This window comes from Vulpes lagopus, chromosome 8, assembly GCF_018345385.1.
Source record: "Vulpes lagopus strain Blue_001 chromosome 8, ASM1834538v1, whole genome shotgun sequence".
In the NCBI taxonomy this organism is placed as follows: domain Eukaryota; kingdom Metazoa; phylum Chordata; class Mammalia; order Carnivora; family Canidae; genus Vulpes; species Vulpes lagopus.
The window spans coordinates 91,044,570-91,066,485 of NC_054831.1; the positions used below are offsets into that span (position 1 = coordinate 91,044,570).

The 21,916-nt window shown below is 42.8% G+C and overlaps 1 protein-coding gene across 2 annotated transcripts in view; it reads left to right on the forward strand.

Annotated features, from left to right (window-relative positions):
• STK32A (serine/threonine kinase 32A) overlaps positions 1-21,916 on the forward strand; it is a 129,913-nt gene that overhangs the window by 77,629 nt on the left and 30,368 nt on the right. For both annotated transcript variants that reach the window (XM_041765138.1, XM_041765136.1), the window contains exons 6-7: positions 9,938-9,975; positions 17,417-17,506. In XM_041765138.1, coding sequence (XP_041621072.1) covers positions 9,938-9,975; positions 17,417-17,506 — 128 coding nt within the window. The remainder of the gene's footprint in view (positions 1-9,937; positions 9,976-17,416; positions 17,507-21,916) is intronic.

Below are 21,916 nucleotides of genomic sequence, written 5' to 3' on the forward strand. Positions count from 1 at the left end.
CTCACATTTTGCCTTAAGTGGAATCGACCATCAGCAGTACATCACGATGGTTTAATGGTAGTTGAAAACAACGATTCATCATTTAATACCCTCTGTTTAACATCAGTTTCTCCCCTTCTAGCCCTTCCTACAACTGGACACTTTTACTAGTCTTTTACTAGGGAAGCAAATTTTTCTGAAGGCCCTGATAGTAGGATCCCGTTAGGTCTCACTGACCATTCTGACTCATCCCCACCTTAACAGAAACCGTGATAAGGGAACCGGATTCTCATGATTGGTGTACACTGATCATCCCTCAGTCTGGGACTGGGTGAGGGAGAGAAGAGACGCTGGTATCAAACCCAATGGCCTGGGACTGAATTCCAGCTGGGTCATGTATGACCCCGGCAAGAGAGGATAGTTTCAGTTCTAGAGCTGAAATGGAACAAACTGCTTTTTGCCTCAAATTGAATACCCCTGTCCTCTATGCAATTATAAAACAAAACAAAACAACAACAACAGCAAAACCCTCTCATGACAATTTATCTGTTACGATCAATAGATGACCACTCTTTGGCCTCTCTTACTTTGTAGACTCTTTCCCTTCCACTAACTAGTACATTTCTTTCCCTGTACATTTCTCTTCAGGTTGAGAGAAAGACCCAGAAGATTTGAGTTTAAGCCAGTCCTTGTGGCTGGGGGATTTAGCTCAGGTCCCTAATGCCATGTCCTTGCTTCCTTGGTTATAGAATGGACAAATGGGACCTAGGTTTCTATCTGTGTGAATCCAAATTAAAGGAAATAATGGCAGTGAATGAGCATTGACTAATGCTAAACAGCAAGGCAGGAAGCCTTGTCATTAAACATTCTGCCTCCGAAGAGTGCAAGTTGGCTAAAAATCTCAAGTGAGTGGGATGGTGGGATATAACCATGCTTCTCAACAGGAATATCTGACTGATGGATCTGTACCATCAGGATAAGTGTGACTCACCTTACTAGAACAACAGATTTATTCCATATAACACATGTGGAACTTTACTTTTACATTTAAAAGAGACATGGCTATATTATAGAGTTGGGAGGAAAATATACATGATTTTCAAATATAGGAAAAAAATTAAACTCGCTGCAGCCCAATATGAACCACATCCCAGACCCCCAGGTACGTGAGGACATTCTTCTCTCTTCTGTGGAGAAGTAAAATATAAGCATTGAGATATAAACTAAGATTGCACCTCACTATCTCTGGTTGTACCCCAGCTCCAGCAGTTACTTATCATGTAATCTTGGATGAGTAATGTAAACTCTCTGAGCTACCCTTTCTTCACCTGCAGAAATGGGGGTCATATTCTAAGTGAGGGAGCTGCTGTGAGCAATAAAAGATATGTTGTCTATCAAGTAGCTGTTGTAGCATGGACAGTAAGTGGTAGCTAGAACCATTCTATTACTCATGGGAAGTGCAGCAGTTTGACAATTTTTTTATCAATTCTCCTGAAACCCCTCTTTCCTGTGTCTACGTGAGGAATTGCTGATCAACCTTGGCACTCATTTCTCTCGAACATGAAGGCCCTCCTTTTCAACATGGCAGACACTACTAACTAAAGAGTTGGCCCCCATGCTTGGAACCTACTTGCCATCCTAGCTAAAATAACCACGTGAGCAATAGTGGAAAGACCATGACATTTAAATTCCATCTCTGCCATTTATGAGCTGTGAGACTGTGGACAAGTCAGTGGCCTTAGATTCTCTCTCTCTCTCACTCTCACTTTTGTATATGTAGATAGTACTGCTTTCCTTTGGTGTCTAAGTGGTAAATCAAACAGGGGAGGTGACTTTTAGGGAACCTCTGTGAGAAGCCTTGGGTGACTCATGAGGATCAGGGCTCAAAGGGTTCTGAAAGGTCAGCTGAGCAGGTTAGTGTTCCTCTGCTGCACTATCCACTTACTGTATTGCTGTCAAATGCTTATCCAGCCTCAGTGACAACATCCACATCACATTTTAAGATTATATCTATCTATTAAGAGGTTCTTTCTCAGATCCTGACTTCAGTGCTTATTTGTAACTGCCTCAGTGCTCTCTACTGAAGAACTGGCCTTTTTTTTTTTTTTTTTTTTTTTTTGCCAAAGGGCCATTAACATCTGGTCCCTACCACTCTTCCCCTTTACCAAAGAAACCTATCCTGGTTGTGAATACCTTCATAAGTTGCTTGGGTTGGGGGGTTTGGAGGAGAATGACATGCCAAGCTGGGGGTCTAATGCTCTGGCTTGTATTTGGTGATTTAACATAAAAGGTAAATTATTATGGACAATGGAGGAGAAATTCAGAAGTCATGGAGAAGACATCAGAGAGAAGGAAGGCATGGTAGGTAGGCTAGTGTCTTCAGTGATACTTGAGAAAAGAAACACAGATTCAAAAAGGGATGCTGCATAACATTTTCATGGATGGTAGGATGGTAAAGTCATTGCCTTCATCACCCGATTAATATATAATGACATTGGACCTGTGTAGTGGGGTGACAAATGAAAAGCAGTGCTATCCATGAAAATCCATTACACTCAAAATGAATATGTAAACATTTTATATGTATATATAACTACATGTATAAAATATGTATTACATATTATTACAGAATGTATTTTTAACTCATATTCCCTTGAACAAACTATAGGGAATGCTGAATTTGAACAACAACAACAGTAGGCAGGCAGAGGGATGCCTGGATGGCTCTGCGATTGTCTGCCTTCAGCTCAGGGTGTGATCCTGGGGTCCTGGGATCGAGCCCCCACACTGGGCTCCCCGCAGGGAGCCTGCTTCTCTCTCTCCCTGTGTCTCTGTCTCTGTCTCTGTCTCTGTCTCTCTCTCTCTCTCTCTCTCTCTCTGTGTCTCTCATGAATAAATAAATAAATAAATTTTTTTAAAGATTTTATTTATTTATTTGAGAGAGTGACAGAGCAAGCATGAACAAGGTGGTGGGGGGATGGGCAGAGGGAGAGGGAGAAGCAGACTCCCCTCTGAGCAGGGAACTGATGTGGGGCTTGATCCCAGGATCCTGGGATCATGACCTGAGCCGAAGGCAGATGCTTAACCACCTGAGCCACCCAGGCACCCCAATAAATAAAACCTTAAAAAAAAAAACAAATACCCCTTATACCCTGCCATCCCCACCTCACTTTTTTCTTAACATATGTATTTTTATGTGACCAAAGACCTCTGTGTGACATCTTAAATAATGTATTATAGACTCATATGCATAATATATTTCCCCTCTCAAGAAATAAGAGAGGGCCCCATACAAGAGTACATTATGGAAGAAAGAATTAAACCCCAACTGTAGACCTATCACAAAGCTATGGACACTGAAGGGGTTGATTGTGGTTTGGAGACACTGATTTTCTTGTTCCCTGTTCTCACAATACCCCATATCGGGTTGCAGGGTGAACAACTTGATTCCAGGGTAGGTGCAGTGAAGGGATGTAATTAGCCTATTAAGTTCTGCTAATATCTTGTAAAGTCATTCGAGTGAGAACAGCAGATACATCAGTTCTGCCTTGGACCCTGCCCCAGGGAGCATTGTATTTCCACGGTGCAATTTATAGTTGCCACCGTAGGCATCAGCTGATTCAGCCTTTTCTGTTTAATTAAGTCAAGATGGAATGAAGAATTTCTACAGAATGTGTGTCCCTAGAACTGCAATTTACCATGCCCCAAATTCTGTAGCCCCTCTCCAAAGTCACAGGCTCTAATTATGCAGAAACCACTTCTTTCTTACTCTTGCTCTAAATATACACTCATACGTTTAATGAAAATGATCAATGTTCTGGTTGACCAACAGTAAATACAGTGCATCAGGCATAGAGAGAGGACTTTCTTTGTTTTGCCTTTTCCTGGCTCTTCTTAAGGAAAAAAGAAATATACAGCTTTTAATTCCAGAAGTTTGAGAAGCCAAGGGACCAGATTCACTCATTTTTATGACAAATATTTACTTGAGTCCTTGCTTTGTTCTGGGCACTTCTATGAGCCCAGGAGCTATAACACTGAGCAATACAGAAAAGATTTCCTTTCTCTGAGAACTTATATTCCAGTGGGGTAGAAAAATAATAAATAAATAGGAAAACGGCATTCAGAGCTGTGCTGAATGTAAGATGGAGGTGAAGAGGTAAGGATGGTGGGGGAGGCTATTTTAGGTCAAGTGGTCAGGAAAGAATTTGGAAGAGATGTTTTAGCATAGATCTGAAATGATAGGAAGCAGTGAGCCAAATAAAGGTCTAAGAAAACAGGATTGCAGGCAAAGGAGGTTGCAGTCCGAGGGAGCCATCTGTGCAAAGGAGGGAAAGCACACCAGTGTGGCTGGAGCATGGTGTGTGGCAGGGACGGGGTGCTATTCTGTGGAGCTCAGGGCTGTGCAGGGCTAGAGTGTAAAGGGCATATGATGCCAGCAATAAATGATTTAGATTTTTATTTCATGTGAATTGGGAGCCAAAGGATGTTACACAGGGAAGATTGTGTAATGAAAAACACCACTTTGAGGGCCATGTGGCTAGTGGATTGTTGAGGGACAGTAGGAGAAGCAAGAAGGTACTAGTGCATTACTTCAACTGAGACCTCATGTAAGTGGTATATCATGTTTGTCCTTTGGAGTCTAGCATATGTCACTTAGTGTAATGTCCTAATGGTGTATCCATGGTGTAGGCTGTATCAGAATCCTGTTTCTTTTTAAAGCTGGATTCCACTGTATGTATACACCACCTTTTGTTTATTCATTCCCCCACTGTTGGATATTTGGTTTGTTTCTACTTCTTGACCACTGTGAATAATGCTGCTATAAACATGGATATATGAATATCTGTTCAGATGTTTGCTTTTCTATTGTTTTGGGTATATACCCATAGAAAAAGAACGTGGAATCATGTGTTAATTTCCATGTTCAATTTTTTTTGAGGGACCACCATACTGTTTTCAGTAATTCTATTTCAAAGGTGGAGTTATTAAGAGTTGTTGAAGGACTAGTACTATGAATTAAAGAAAGAAAAGAATTAAGAATGATCTTGAGATTTTCAGGGGCACCTGGGTGGCTTAGTCAGGGAAGGATCTACCTTTGGCTCAGGTCATCATCTCGGGCTCCTGGGATCCAGCCCTTGGCCAGGCTCCCTGCTTCTCCCTCTCTCTACGTCTCCCTCTCCCTCTGCCACTCTCCCTGCTTCTGCTCTCTTTCTGTGTGAAATAAATAAAATCCTTTTTATAAAAAAGAATAATCTCAAGATTTTAATTTTTACAGTGGGAGAATTATGAAGCCATGTACTAGGAATCCTGGAAGAAGAGGATTTGGGTATCTGCATGGGAGGTGGATAAATGCCAAGGCTTCTCTTTAGAACATATTTGTCATGGCTCTTAGACATATGGATGGAAATATCAAGCAAGAAGTTGGACATATTATTAATCTAGAATTACAGGGTCAGGGATGGAGACAAAATATGTGTGTGTCTGTGTCTGTGGATGTGTACACACATACATATATGTATATATTTTTATTTATATTTCTAAAATATATATAATTTTTTAAATCACAGGACTAAATGAAATAATTTAAGTGAGAGTAGCGGTATATGTGACTAATTGAATAATTTAAGTGAGAGTAGCTCTGGGGAATCAGCATTTAGAGGTTGAACCAAGAAGATACCAGCAGACAAGACTGGGGAGGAATCTCTGTGGCAGAAGGAAAACCAGTAGAAAGGGGCTTTTTGCAAAACACAAGAATAAAGTATGTCAGAAGAGAAGGAATGATCAATCCACAGAGAAGTAAAGCATGGTAAATAAAAGTGCAGCCAGGGGATTTGGCAAACTGGAGGTCATCGATGTATCCGATAGGGGCAATTTCAGGAAGTAGCAGAGATGGGAGCATGGCTGGAATGGGCTGAAAAGGAGAACGGAGATGCTGTTTCTGATTTCTCACCTATTAACAACTCAATCCAGAGTTGTTATTGCAAAGGAAATTAGTGAAAATGGGATGATAAGTGGAGGTAGTTATGCATCAAGGAAGGTATTTCCAAGAGACTCAACCATAACATACTTCCTAAAGAGAGGTAGAAAAAGGTGTAGGAGAATGGAGGAATACCTAGCTGAGAGAAATCTGTGAGAAGGTGAAAGAAGATGAGATCCAGAGCTGCAAGAGAAGAGTTGTCTGGGGGTAGGTGCGGGGACTTTTCGTTTATTATAACTGGTGGTAAGGCTATGAGTATGGATATAGAAATAGGGAGGTTGGTAGACTTAATAGTAGGTAGCTCTCTTGTCTTTGTGAAATGGTTTGTAGACTCAGTGGTAGATAGTTCTCTTGTCTTTGTGAACTAAGGAGGTTCAGTCATCAACTGAGAGAAAGTGAGAGTGAACATGAAAGAGGCCTGAGGGCAATGGAGAGTGTGATGTGCTCCTCTTGGAGAAGGTATCTCACTAGGGCTTGGCACACTGGTGCTGGCTTGAGATATGCGGCCACGAATTCAAATGAGAGGTTAATATTACTATGTCTGTTTCCAACAAAGTTCAGGAGCTTGGCTGTAGGTGAGAAGAATTGGGGAGTTGGGTTTAACCAATAGTGTGGTTTTAATAGACGAAAACAATTGAAGGCAGTAAGAAAATTAAAGATTTGTAGAAGGGATGTTAACAGTGGCTGTGGAAGGGAATTAAGGATATTAGTGAGGGTTTTGATGCATAAACACAAAGTGATAGAGTCAACAATTGATGGTCTCAGGGTGATACGTGTACCAGCTTGGGAAGTGGACTGGAGAGAAGGTCAGGTTGGTCAGGGGTGGGCTGCTATAATAACAAAGGAATGATTAGGAAATAGGAGCAAGTAAACTCTTCGGGTATCAGATATAAGGAAAGAAGATTGGAGGTTAATTCGGGCTAAGAGATTTGATGGAACAACCACACAGACATTATATTGCCTCGAATTATGGATAACAAGAGAGAAGGAACTTATTAGTGACCCGCTGATGATAGGAAGTTGTTAGAGTCCTCCATATAGATCTGAACCAAAGAACTTGGCCAACAGTGCTAAGTGTTGTGCTTTTCCAATGCCTTTTCATTCATAGATAAGCTTTTAAGAGGTTCAGAGTTTAAAATCAGATTGACATCTTTGGATGTGGACAATGCTTGGATGGTATTTCTGAACATGATTGTACATCAGAAAGTCCTAGAAGTTTCTGTTTTTTGTTTTGTTTTGTTTTGTTTTGTTTGACAGACACATAGGCCTGGCCACAGAGAGTCCGATTGCCACAGGACTGAATGAGGTCAGGGAACCAAGGTTGTTTACAGCTCCCTCCCCCAGGTGATTTTCAACATAACCACCAAGTTAAACCATAGTAGAGGTCGCCTTAAATGAAAGAAACAGCTTAGAATAAGTTCCCTCATACTTAGTGTTATTTGACCAAGCTACCGAGCTGAGGAAGTGGTGCTAAATTTCAAAACTAGAAAACATCAACTTGTCCTATCAGAATTTTAATATAGTACACCGGGTTTATTATCACTGTCTTCTGGTATGTGAATAAATAATGTTAGCATGCTGAAGTTTACCCTGTAGTGACTTAGAAGTTACCTCATCACATTTCAGGGAAGCTATGTACTCAGAATCTGTGTCTATACACTTTATCTTTTTCTTAAAGTCCAACTTTTAAAATACTTATCTTACATTTTCCACATATATGTTTTCTCTGAATTTTGTAGTAAACACGCCCCTTTTACACTGTAAAGCTTTTGGCATTGTTCCTTATGAACCTTTCCTACCCTCTCCATCCCAGAGCCAACTAGATCTCATTTATCTTTTTATTTCCTATATTCTAGCACAGTGGCTTCTCAAAATAGATAAGTATTCAATGAATAAATGAATATAAGTAGGAATAATCATATGAGCTAACTGTTACATCTCTGATCTCTGTATTATTCTTTAAGCTTCAAGGTAGTTTCTGGGAAAGGTAGTAGATACAATGAGATGTGGCTTTGACACTTAAAAATGATGCTCAAGGATTTCATAGAAACGTCTGAAAGTGTCAAACCCACAGCAAGTCATCTTACTCACCAAGCCTTCATGAATTCAGGCAGTGAAATCATTATGCTAATCTTGTCATACCCAAGTGTCTTCCCTCCCCACAGAACTCCATGGGGCCTCTTTTTTGCTGATGCTGCTCACTGGGTGAGGGTGTGAAAGAGGTAGCAAGAAACTAATACCCGGTTTACCTTAAGCTTTGAATTGCACAGTATTTGAGGGTGCGTCCTTAGTACTCTGGTATGTACCATTAGGATTAGCCTTCTTGAATGCACTGGACATTCTCCTGGTATTATTTAGTCATTCATTTACTGCCTGCCAAGCGCCGTGAGCCTATGTAATGGAATATGACATTAACCTAGAAACCATTGCTGACATCAAGGAGTTTATGATCCAGTTAGAGAAAAAGAAATATGAGCATGATAAATGTTATGATGGAAGAAGTATACCATGCCAAGCACATAGGGAGAGCCGTGGACTCAGAACTGGAGATTCAGAGAAGGCTTCCTGCAGGAAGTTGTTTCAGACCTTTGAGTTGAGGGATGAATCTGCTTTTTCTGAGTCCCTTGGTAAAAGAGCTCTAATTGAGGCAAAGAATCAGCAGAAGGTGAGGAGATGCAGGAAGCACAGGAGCCAGATGATGAAAGGGACTTTATTTCATATGAGTGAGTTTGGACTTGATAATTCTTGAAACAATAGAATCCATCTCAAAAGAGTTTGGGGTTGAGTTTGCAATACTAAGAGAGTTTAGCCGTAGAAACAGGCAATTTGAAACCCTATGACATGCATCTTTTTAGTCAGTTGTACCCTGCACCAGATAAAAATGTGTCACAGATACAGATGATGACTTCTGAATCCAGAATTAATGTTTGGAACCTAACAAAGGAAGTAAGAAAATATTCAAAGTTCATGCATACATGCACCTGCACATTGGTATGGCATATGCTTTGTTCTGCTTGTAGTTACTAAGGGGCTTATGATTCATTAAAATTGTCAAGAAAAGAGGATCCTGACATTCTTGGTCTGTCAAAGACAAGGTCGTCTTATTTCAATGACATAAAAGCCACTTGACTAGGCTGAAAATGCATCCTCAAAACCTATTGCAGAATTTCATCTTTAATGGCTTTTGTGAATTTAGGTTGGAGGGCTATAATGGTGTATTAGGGAAAGGCAGTAAAACCCTAGTGCAAGAGCAAGGGCCCTTACAAACTACACTGCTGTTCTCTGATTGAGGCTTACACTAATACTGTGTCATGAGGACTTTGAAAACACCGTGGGCCACTCCTCTAAGTATTTACCATCAAACTACTCCCTTCACTGGAAAAAGGTGAGTTCTGTTTCCTCCTATGAATTTAAGGATCTCACTAATGCCTGGAAGATGAGTCCAACTCCTTTAATTACCCCAGCAATAATATTTATTAAGTAACGAGAGACATTATAGCATCTTCTAATTTCTGCAAGTTTAAAATATAACCCTATCTTAGATCATTTTTTCCTTGTTTTTTAGAGTCTTGACATTCATTCCAGTGACAAAGATGAAAAGGATACTGAGTACTACTACCTATGGCAATTTAATTGCCCCTATGACCCTAGAAGCTAAGGTTACCTGCTTACATGTCAGATGCTACAGAAGTAAAGAATGTCAGCTTTTGGATGACAGGGACTCAATCTCAAAGCCCAGATCTTCCTTTTACTAACAGAGGCCCTTTAAGCCTCCATTTTCTGATCTAGAAATTGGGGATCTTAATTGTAATCGCGTCAGAGATTCACCATGGAAACTGGATGAGAGCGTGAATGACGAAGAGCCAGCTCATTGTTTCAAGCCAACTTGGAGCTCTTGTGTGCTTCCACTTTTATACTTTAGTTCTGTTTGCTTGTTTGTTTGATTATGAGCAACTTTCTCTTTTCCTTTTACTCCCCTAGGGATATGAAACCTGACAATATTTTGCTTGATGAACATGGTAAGTAAATTATTTGTTTACAATCAACGTGACTTGCACATAAAACAAAGGATGTGGGACAAAAGGATTATCCCCAGCAAAGGAGTGTTACACACGGGAAAGGCCCTGCTTGATTCAGTTGAGTTCTATGTTCAAACTTGATTTGATGGGTGGGAGGGACAAGGTGGGTGGGTGGACATTATTACTGTATCAGGGGAATGGTACCCACCAAAACCCTTAGATAACATTTACATAATGAAAAAGTCACTCCCTTTACAATTTTCTTACACTTCTGATTTTTTTCCCAGAAAACCATCACAGGTTTCTTTGGTGCTAATTTGCCTTAATATCTTTCTAAAAATCATCTCTTTTTTTATAAAGACAGAAAAGGCCTCAAGCTCAGAGCATTTGGCAGGCAAGAGTAGCTACTGAATGATTAGCGCCACTATTTTGTTCTCATTGCACCTACGTTTATGCTTTTCTTCTTATGAGGGAAAAATTGGTTTCACATTTGCAGAAGAGCGAGCGAGTTTTCTGCTCAAGGATTTTTAGATTTTAAAAAACCAGTCATTTTAAAGAAAAAGAGAGAGTGGACAATGGTATATGAGGCACCCAAGTGGGGAAGTGATACAAGGATTTGGCAGGAACCATGAAGGTGATCCGTGAATGCCCGAAGCCCAGGAGACACTGATTAAGGATATCCTGAGAGCCAGCTTTCACCAGCAATGATTAATGTGTGTCATCTCTTCCAAGTGTTTATTATTTTTTTTCCAAGTGTTTATTTTAATGTATGTTTGGATATACTGGTATACCGGGGTGGACCATAGGCACAAAGGTCTTTCTTCTGTGTTTCAGAAGCTGTTGGATGAGGGAGTCCTAAATGAGCAGGGCTCCTTATTCATTTGACTTTTACAAAAGGAACTTGCAGTGGGACTGCAACTCCAAGTACCAGCCACTGCTCATTACTTATTTACCTACGTGCATTTTAAACCTGATGTGCAAGACCCCACCTGTGCTCAGAGGGCTAAAAACAAAACAAAACAAAACAAAACAAAAAACCACTTCTGTGTATGACCTCTAATTTTGAAGCCTGGGGTCATTATTTATTTATGGACTGTCTAAAAGATTTTTTCCACTTTCTTCTAGTGCTTCATTTCTTCCTTGCCTTTACTGCTTCTGACCTTTGGGAGCAGATTCTTGGAATCTCCAAAATGTGAGCAATAGTGAGATGTGGCATGAAGGTGACTTTCATGAAAACACTGACTGTCCCTGCCTTACATAAGAGGCAGGAACCTCTCTCAGCCTGGTACAGATAAACCCTGTGGAGCTTCACAGTTGTGGGGAGGGCCTCCCCTCATCCACAGAGGCCACCTCTGCACAATTTAGAAAAAGGTTCTCTGTCTCCCCAGCCCAGCCTTATGAATGCACATGACTGGTCCACTAGAACACAATCTGGGGTTCTGTTCCCACTTGCCCCCTTCTCTGGCTGCCTTTGTGTGCAGCATATCACTCTACTACTACCTGTTGAGGCCCCGAATGGAGACATGTAGGTCCTGTTCACCACAACCTTTTCAAGATTTACTTCCCATTCAAACCAGTGTTTTCATTTTGGGCCTCAAACCTGGCTTCGTCATATTTCTACCATAAAGTCATCCAATTCTCCCTCATTCGATTTCTTTCTCCTCCTCATTTTCTGGTCAATTTGGTGATTGTAGATTAGGAGAATAGTCCAGAAATCAATTAATCTTCAAGTTTACCTGCCCTTAGAAACTACTCTTTTGAAAGAATCATTGTGTAATATTGTAGTTAGAGTATGGATCCCGGAGTCTAATTATCTGAATTCAAAACCCAGTTCACCCCCTCACTCATCACTAGGTCTGGGAGTTTCCACAGACTGTTTAAACTTTCTCTGAATCTCAGTTTTTTGAGGAACCAAAAGAGTAATTAATTCTTAGAGTCACTCTAAGAATGAACTAGCATACTATTTAAAAAATGCTGATCGCAGTGTCTGCCACACTCAAAGTTAAATATTCATATAATCCCATGAGGTACAGTAGCTTTCTTCCTTCAAGAAGGAAGCTAAGGCTTCTGCATCTTGTTCTATGTGGCTCTGTCTGTAGCAGATGGTCCGTGAAAGCTGGGCCCTTACCTGTGTTTTCTAAAGAATTATTTTGATTCCAGAAGGGATGTGCCAAAACGTCAGTGTGTCTAAGCAATTTTGTGTAGCACTAAATCTTAGGCACCTATGCCTTCAGTAATCTGTTCTGCTTTTCCCTCCATGCACAGGGGGCTAAGCCCCCTTTTGGGGGCATTTTAGTCTTGGAAGGGCTGAGGCTTTGTTGCTTAGGGAGTGTGAGCCACCATCCCAGTCGGGACCGTGTCAATCTACACCTGTCACCTGGTGAACTGTTTACAATAACCCTTTAAGGTTTTGGGTTTCAATGATGAATTAAGAGGTCTTTTTTGCATTATTTTTTCATCCTGCATTCTACTTGAGAATCACTGCAATAAATAAGAGAAGCATTGTTTTGGAAAGGAATGGATACATGAATGGGATAGAAGCAAACAACCAAAAAAGATAGAGAGCTGTATTCTCTGAACATTGTCCTGGGAACCCCCTTCTGAAGAAAATATTTTAAGGTTATCTACTCTCTGTTTATTCAGATTCTGAGAAACCAAGGCTTTCTGGCATTATGCAGGGACCATGATGAACCACCCTTAAATGAATACATTCCTGATACCCTCCAGCCCTGAGCACATTCTATAGAGCTGCTCCTGTGAGAATCAACTGACCCCCAAATCAATGCACGCCTTTTCGAATGTCTTCTGGTGTGATTTCCATGTCTCCTATTGGAAATCCTCATGTGTCCTCTCCGTCCACATTCAGAGTGTTTCACCCCCGATGGGCCATCACATGCGCCTTTTGCACGGGGATTTTAAGCAACCATGAAGGATAATTGCCTATCTTTGCCATGCCTCCTACGCCTGTTCCTCCAAGTGAACTGTGTATCACACCACACTGCTCACATTTTAATTCAGCACCATCCTGCTACAGGAAGAAACTTTGTTTTATTCTTACTGATTCATGTTGCCTCGCATTCATCAGAAAAGACTGATATTTAAAGGAACTGAATCCCTTTGTAGAGTGGAGAATCTTTCCACTGTGTCAATGAACATTCAGAACTTGACTGAAAAAATGTTTTTAATTTAGACCATACCTGTTACTGTTCTCCCCAAACGTCTCATTCACTAGTTCAGAGCCCAAGCTGGCATTAGCTCTTGGATGGCTCATCAATCGTCCTGATAGATATTTTCATATCCTACCAACTAAGTACCCCCATCCAATTCTATCAATTCCATAGTGTCTAAATTTTTGTGTCTTAAATTATTCAGGAAATAAATGCTGCATCCAGAGGAACAATAATGTCTGCCTGGCATATCTGAGGAAATGACAATTATGGCATCATCTATAATTTAGTTTCCTTAATATCATCCCTGGTCCCAGGAAACAGAGAAAGGCAAAACTCGGTCTAGGGGTAGGAGGAAGAACTAAGCATGCTACCCGAACAGCTTCTTCCTTGCAGAGTCCCAAAACGGGCCTGAAAATCAAGTGGGAAGCATCTTTTCTTTAAGAAAAAAGTTATCTAGGGGTGCTGAATGGCACAGTTGGTTGGGGGTCCAGCTCTTGATTTCTGCTCAGGTCATGATTTCAGGGTCGGGGGATTGAGCCCCTATCAGGCTCAACATGCAGCACAGAGTCTGCTTAAGACTCTCTCTCCTTCTGCCCCTCCCCTCCACACTCTCTTCTCTCTCTCTCAAAATAAATTTTTTTTTAAAGATTAATGTATCCCTAAATACCTATAGGTATATAGATAACAGATATATATATATATATATATATATATATATATATATATATATATATAGAGAGAGAGAGAGAGAGAGAGAGAGAATATATGAGAATAGCAGGACCCTATTCCCGTTAACCAAATACACTAAGTCTCGGCTAGTACCTAAGGATGTGCCGGAGGGACCGTGCCAGTCTACACCTGTCTACACTCTTTAATAAGAGTCTCAGGAAGATATGACACACACTCTCAACATTTTTGGGTAGTAGAAATGTTTGAAAGCTGGGGGCAACACCCACTGACTGGTTAGGGCGTCCTGGAGTACTGTGTAGACATAGTGAGAAAACGGTATAAGTAATGACAATAATGATAGTTGAATTAAATGGCTCGGTGCTATCAATTCAGATTTTTAATGTGCTTCTGTTTCTCAAGGTACAGAGGTGAAAAGGCAAAAATGCTTTTCCAAGCACTAAATCAGGAACTTCTGAGCCTTGTACCTGAAAAACTAAACCACGCTAAGGCAGTGGTTCTAAGTGGGGATGGCTTTGCTCTACTTCGTGTCCCCAGAGGGCACATCTGACAGTGTCTAGAGACATTTTTCATGGTAAGGATTCCAGCCAGGAGTGGGAAGTGCCTTTGGCCTCTAGCGGGTAGAGGCTAGGGCTGCTACTGAACTTACTACAGTGCATAGGACAGCCCCCATGGCAAAGAATTACCAAGTCTAAGAGGTTGAGAAACTCTATGTAAGGGCCTGGGCTGATGGTCCCTCATTCCCAACGCAGTTCCCGTGTCCCTCAACCAGCAGGTGGCTGAACCAGCAGGTCCCTGGTGAGCCAGCGCTGAGGTTCATTTTCACAGCACAGAACATGGCAGAGGGATCACCAGGTACAGTAGCATCTTGGGCCAGTGCCGACCAGCTCTGCGGAGTCCTGCTTGTTCAGCCAAGAGCACCGGACTCAAGGTCCCTAGTAGATCCTGGCCCTCAAACAATTTCTCCCCATCCAACCTGTGCGCCCTGGCAGGGAGACTAACCCTGAGCCAACCGGGAAGTGATTGTTTCAGTTTATCTGGCTCTTTGGTCTTGTGATAAAGCACAAAAAGTTTGGAGGAAATTCGTAACTCAATAAAGGGGTCCTAGACCAAATTCTCAATTCTAATCCCTACTCTGCTACCTCTGAGCCCTGTGAGATTAACCACAAACAACTTTTCTATTAAAGGGACTGTTTCACTAGACTCACCTGTTTGAAAATGGCGATTAATCAAACACATCTAAATACCACTGAACGATAAAATTCAATATTCTTTCAACCAAATTCAAAAGATAATATAATGAGTAGTTACTGGGTCAGGATTTCCTACCAACCCAGGTCTTATTTTAAGAGTAGTCTCAAAATTTACTGAGAATCAGAATCACCTGGGAGGCTTATTTAAACATGGGACTCCCCCCACCCTCAGCTTCTAATTCAGCAGGCTGGGGGTCGTTCTCAGATATTTGCATTTCTAACAAGTTCCTAGGTGATGCTGGTGCTGCCAGTGGGAGGAGCACGCTTTCAGAACCAGGTGACTCTAAAACATCCTCTACCTTTTATTTCTACAAGAGCAAGGATAGTCTCAGGACTGAGTGGGCTCAAGGTGTCCACTCAGACTAAAGTCGTGGGTCTCATGACTGGCTGCTCATCTGAATCACCTGTGGAGTTTCTGGTTGTCTCTAACATAGACACCTGGCTCTCCCACCATGCCACTGCTACCAGAGTCTCAGCAGGGTGAAGTTGAGGCATGTATGTCGGGCAAAATGGCACTGGGGTCTCTAGTCATGAGAAACAGCAACAGTTGGACACCTTCTTCCTTCCAGATGCTGAGTTCTTCCACAGTATGATTTTATTTGATCTTCCCAATAAACTCATGAGAAAATTCCTGTTACCATCCCAACTTTACAGAGAAGGTGTTACCTTTTAAGGTAGCACAGCCAGTTAGTGGTCGAACTTGGACTTGAAGCCAGGCCGGCTGACTCCAGAGAACAAGCTCTTCTTAACTACAAAGTCTCCAGGCTGACCTAATTTGATTCAGTGAACCATTTGAGCATGACTCAGGGGGACAAAGAAACAAAAAGCCGAGGCAACCTATATACTATGATAGAAGAGTTCTCAGAATCATATGTCGGTATTATGTAGGCAAGAACACCTTCACTTTCAGCTAGACTCTTTATTAAAATATCAACACATCAGTGACCCCAAACACTTTTTTGCACAAAACAAAACCCCAGCAATAAAGGCAGTGAGGTTTGTCTTTAGCAGCACGCTGGATGCTATCAGGGAGCAGATCGAGAGGTTTGGCAGTGGAGGGAGTGTGGACTGTGAGACACGGAGGAAGGAACAGATGACATCCCTTCCAATTACAGCCGCGTCTCCTCCAAACCACAGAGCATGTAAATGGAAATGCCAGCGCTTCAAGGTCTTCTGAAAGCGTATGCATTTTGTGCCAACAGCGTAATAGGCTGTGAGCCTGAGCTGCTGCTGCTGCTGCTGCTGCCCTCTTCCTCCTTCTAGATGGAAATGCAAGGACCCTAACACCGGAGGCTGTGCTCCTTGCAGAAATGAGGCCTTAGACCCACGCTCTGTAGTCAGGAGTGTCAGAGCTGAGAGGCACCCTAGAGATGATCTAGTCCACCTCTTTTCTTTTCTTTTCTTTTTTTCTTTTCTTTTCTTTTCTTTTCTTTTCTTTTCTTTTCTTTTCTTTTCTTTTCTTTTTTCTTTTCTTTTCTTTTCTTTTCTTTCTTTTCTTTCCTTTCTTTCTTTCTTTCTTTCTTCTTTCTTTTCTTTTTCTTTCTTTCTCTTTCTTTCTTCTTCTTTCTTTTCTTTTTCTTTCTTTTCTTTCTTTCTCTTTCTTTCTTTCTTCTTTCTTTCTTTTTCTTTCTTCTTCTTCTTTTTTTTTTTTTTTACAAAAAGAAACTTGGTTTCAACATAGAAAAGGGACTGACAGTCTATGATACATGAGGGGCAGAGTTCAGGGCAGAGCTCAGATCTCTTGGCTCGCTACCCAGGGCTCATTATACAGCATCTTTATAAATAAAACTTGACTTACTTGGCTCAGCCTTCCCCTAATACATTATTTTGCTGGGGGTAGATAGAGGACAACCTAAATTAGCAGACAAAAAAATACTAATGATATTTTGGGAGAAATTGGATGAAACAGGAGGAAAAGGGACTCTCGCTTGGCAAAGAAATAAATACATGTATCCACACTTGTGTCAGCGTTACAGTAACAGTATTTCTCTCTGGGGAAAAAAAAAATCCCATATGAGACACTTGGAAAAACGCTTGGCAATCTGACGCCTAGACTGGCTCTGGGCGGCTCCCTCCTGATGCCCGCAGGTGCTAACCAGCCGAGACGCGGCCAACAGCAAATCGTAAGCCGACTTCCCAGGGCAGCGCGTCCTTAACCAGGCGGGCACCGCTTTCTGAGCTTGAGCCGCGGGGGTGCAACGGCTCCCGCGCTCCGCTGGGCAGGTGTGCCCCGGGGCTGGGGGCTGCGGAGCTGCCGGCGGGGGGCCTCGCGGCCCGGGCACTGGAGCGCTGGGCCGGACTGAGCGTGGCTGTGGTGCTTTTGTCTCGCAGGGCACGTGCACATCGCGGACTTCAACATCGCGGCGACGCTGCCCCGGGAGGCGCGGCTCACCACCGTGGCGGGCACCCGGCCTTACATGGGTACGGCTGCCCCTCCGTGCGCGCGGCCCTGTCCCCGCCGGGCGCCCCGAGCCACGCGCCCCGGGCCGGGGTGGGGGGGCGCCCCGGGAGGGAGCGAACGCCCAGGGTCTGCAGCTCAGGGGGCGCACCTTCCGCTGGCAGGCGCCCCAAGCAATGGAACCCGGGGCCCCTGGGGTGGGGCGCCGTCCCTTGGGGGTCCGGCCCTTGGTCTAGGCTCAGGTCCCGATCCCAGGTCAGGAGATCGAGCCCCGCGTCGGGCGCCTTCAGCGCGGAGCCTGCGCGCTCCTCTCCGTCCCTCTCTGCACCTCCTCCCCCTCGCAAGCTCGCTCTCAAATAAATAAATAGTCTTCCTACAGAATAGAATCGAAGTAAGGCACAGTAATACATCAGATGGTGATAAGGGACACGAGTATCACCGTCCCCATCACTTCCGTGACTCCGCATCACCCGCATCGGGCGGCAAAGTTCCCGCAGCGCCTCCCAGATGCCCCCTTACCCTTAGCCTTAGCACCGGGACAACCCCGTGGTTCTCCCTGCTAAAGATGGGGAACTAACTGGATTGTGCCTGAAGGTTCAAAAGACACCCAGAGGGTGACTAAAAGGATAAAGGAAAAAAAAAAAAAAAGATAAGGGCTAGGTGCCACAACTGTCAAGGAGGTCTCACATTTACTTGCATTAACGACACTCACAAGTTACTGCAAATTCTAAGGGCTTTTGTTGGAGGCAGGACCAGCCTTGCCTCCCACCTGCCCCAGAAATGTAAAGAGAGAACGGCTGCACTTTCCCCAAAGGTATTCAGCAAGAGGGACTCCTGCGCGCTCCCCAGCCAGGACAGGTGAGTCAGATCTCAAGAGAATTATCTGGAACGTCTGTGGGTGACTGTGAGAGGAGCGACCTGGCTTTCCATGCTCGGTCAATGTCTGGTTCCGCACGGCTCGTGCCGACTGGTCCTGGTCTCACAGGGCCCGAGTTGTCCATGGGGGGTTGATGAGTTGGGAGTGAAGTCTTCCTGGGGATGGTACCATTAGGAGACAGCAGTGTATGAGTGTGTGTTGGGGTGACTGGTGTGGGTTAGCCAGAGGGTACGGTCCAGCTTGTTAGGGACCCCTGGGGTAACCTGGAGGGAGGGTCATTCCTCTCAGCGTGGCTTCCGGGAAACACCACCCATTCCAACAATTGAGCTCAACTATAACAGCATCCCAGAGGTGATCCCTCTGCTATCCCAAGCATAAGGTGCTTTAAAAGCTTTTCAGGTAATTCGGCCCTGCGGCCGGGGTTGAGAAGCTCTGCCACAGATGAGGAGCTACATCAGCTCCTAGAAGCGACTGAAGAGAGATCACCCTGGGGCAGGGGCAGGGCGTTTCTGTTAGGATCCCTCTGCCTCCCCTCTCCCTCTTCCATGTCCTAAAACAGATGGTACTTTCTAGGAAAAGGGAGAAGGGATATGACAACCAGGTTGGCTATCTCCACACCGGGGTGGTGAATCTAGCCGCGAGGTATAGGAGAGCTCTGGATCAGATAGGAGTCTTTAAATTTGTAGAACTGAATTTTAAAGTATCTGCTGTGGACGTTTTAATGGGCAAAAAAGGATTGAAATGTATGAAGCAAGAGACTATGAACTATCATTAAGGGAGTCCTCTACCCAGCACAAATGGGAAACAAGACACTGAATAGTTGTTGGCAGATGACGGAAGAAAAGAACCTATTTCTGCCTCTACCCTAATTAGTTGAGATGTTTGAAGCATATAATGTCACTGGTTAAGCCAGTGGAATTAGGGAGGCACAATGAATGGTTCTGACTAGATATGGTCAGAGTAATTTATGAGCAAGATCCTCGAACTTGAAATCAAGGGTAAGAGCAAAGCCACTTCTTTTAATATGTCATTCTCTTCCTCATATAACTAGAGAGAGGAAAAGAAAACGCCTACATGTGGGGCCACCCCACTTTCTGAGAGGAAGAAATCCTCTATGGGAAAAAAATGAGTCTTATTTTAGATGATATTTGAACAACTACAAATTTCCTGGCTTCCTATTACCAGTGCGGGGGAAGAAATCTCCTTTGTCACTTCTAAAATAATGGACACATCTAATTCAGCCTATTTTCTGCCTCAAACTCACAGTACTCAGATGATAAAAGGGAATGTCTGAGCCTGCTGGTCTGATGAATTTATTCTGCAGGTTTCCTGGGTTTCCATATTAAGGGCTATTTTCTCCGAGCCAAATCAGAATGTGCATCTGGGTTTTCTAGGCCTGGTTTCCATGGTGAGAGGAGTAAAGGGAGGCTACCCTTCTTTTCTCTCCCCAGTGATTTTTAAATACAATATCCGTAGAATTTAATTCTCCTCAAATTTGGCATTTCGAGTCCTTTCGCAACACGGAGCTAGGAAATTGGAATGCGTTCAAGGTTCTCTACGTTTCTCCACCTTCACCCTTATAATTAACAATTACTAATATTTATTGAAAGCTTTCTATGGGCCAGACAACATGTTAAATGTTTAACGCTCACTTACTCATTTGTTTTTTCTCAGCAACTCCATGAGGCACACTGTAATTAGCACCATTTTACAATGAGGAAATAAGAAGCTAAGTAATTTGCCCACGATCACATGGCTAAAAATTGAAAAAGCTTAAATTTAAAGTAAATTCTGTCTGACTTCAGAAAGTCCAGCTTTTTCCTGAAAGAGAGATAAGGGAGCAATTGTTTAGAAATTACTTGTGGTCCTTAAAAAAATTGTCAATTTAGGTAAAGCCAACCTGTTAGAAATGTTTCTTGCTTCAGTATGAGTATCTGTCATCCCTTAACTCTGTATCCAAAGGTTGCCTTTGCCTTTGATTTTTCGGTAAGAGTCTTTCTAAGAGGTGTCATGGGTAGAAGTCTGGTTTTTTTTCTTTTTAAAAATTACGTTCCAAATAACTTGGCAAAATCTATGTAACAGACATTCACTAGCACCCATTTTGTAGTGCTCCTGTGGGATACTAATTAGCAGTTATAGAAAGAAAAATATTCTTTTTAAAAAAGATTTTGAGAGAGAGAGAGAGAGAGAGAGCACCTGCGCATGCATATGTGTGAGTTGGGGGGTGGGGGCAGAGGGGGAGAAAGAGTCCCAAGCAGATGCCCCACTGGGTACAGAGCCAGACACAGGACTTGATCTCAGGACCCTGAGTCCTGACCTGAGCCAGAAACAAGACTCAGATGCTTAACCGAGGGAGCCATCTGGGTGCCCTGGAAAGAAAAATTATTTTAAGAAGAAAGAAGGAAAACTAGGATGAAATACTGACGGTGACAGGAATATACAACATCTACTAAGGTGAGGTGCTGAGCATGTCCTACAGCAGGTTCTTGGCTCTGGACAGGTGGGGATGAGCAGTCGGCAGCCTCTGAACCATCTCCTTTCAGCTCCCTCCTCCCTCCCCTCACTCCTGCCTCCCTGGGAATATAATCCAGATCACTTAGAGCTTAACCAATGAAAACAGTTTTCTCTTCCCAATTAAAAACAAAGCAAACTCACTATGGAAAATGTGTAAAATGCTGATAAGCAAAAGGAAATTAAGTTAATTCCTCCACTTGTAGATATTTATGGTTTCCTTCCAGACCTTTTTTTCTGTGCACACACAAACACACATACATTTGTTTTTAAGTTGGATCATACTGGGACACCTGGGTGGCTCAGTGGTTGAGCATCTGCCTTTGGCTCAGGGTGTGATCCTGGGGTCCCGGGATCAAGTCCTGCATCAGGCTTCTCGGAGGCAGCCTGCTTCTCCCTCTGCCTGCCTGTGTTTCTGCCTCTGTGTCTCTCATGAATAAATAAGTAAAATCTTAAAAAAAAAAAAAAGTTGGATCATACTAAATTTTTATGACCTAAATTTTCACTTTATAATGTAATAACAATAGACATCATACAATGAGCATTTATTACGGCCCAAACACTCTGCTAAGCTTTTGACATTTATTAAACCATTAAATTCTCAAAACAACCCTATGAAAGAGGTTTTACTATTATTCTGATTTCATAGAGTAAAAAAAAGAATCAGGCCTAGGGAAAACGTGACAAGATCATAATCACATTGGTAGAGCACAAAGTTAAACCCAAGTCTAAAAACATCTCAAGGGGCGCCTGGGTGGCTCAGTCGGTTAAGCATCTGCCTTCAGCTCAGGTCATGATCTTGGAATTAATTGGGATCAAGCCCCATGTGGGACTTCCTGCTCAGCTGGGAGCCTACTTCTCCCTCACCCTCTGACCCTCTCCCTTGGTCATGCTCTCTCTCTCCCAAAAATAAATGCAATCTTATTAAAAAAAATTTTTTTTAAATCTCGAGCCATAGTGCTGATGGTGAGGATGATGGTGAGGTTGATGGTGAGGATGATGAAGGGACAATGGCTAACACTGACTGAGCTCTTCCTACGTGCCA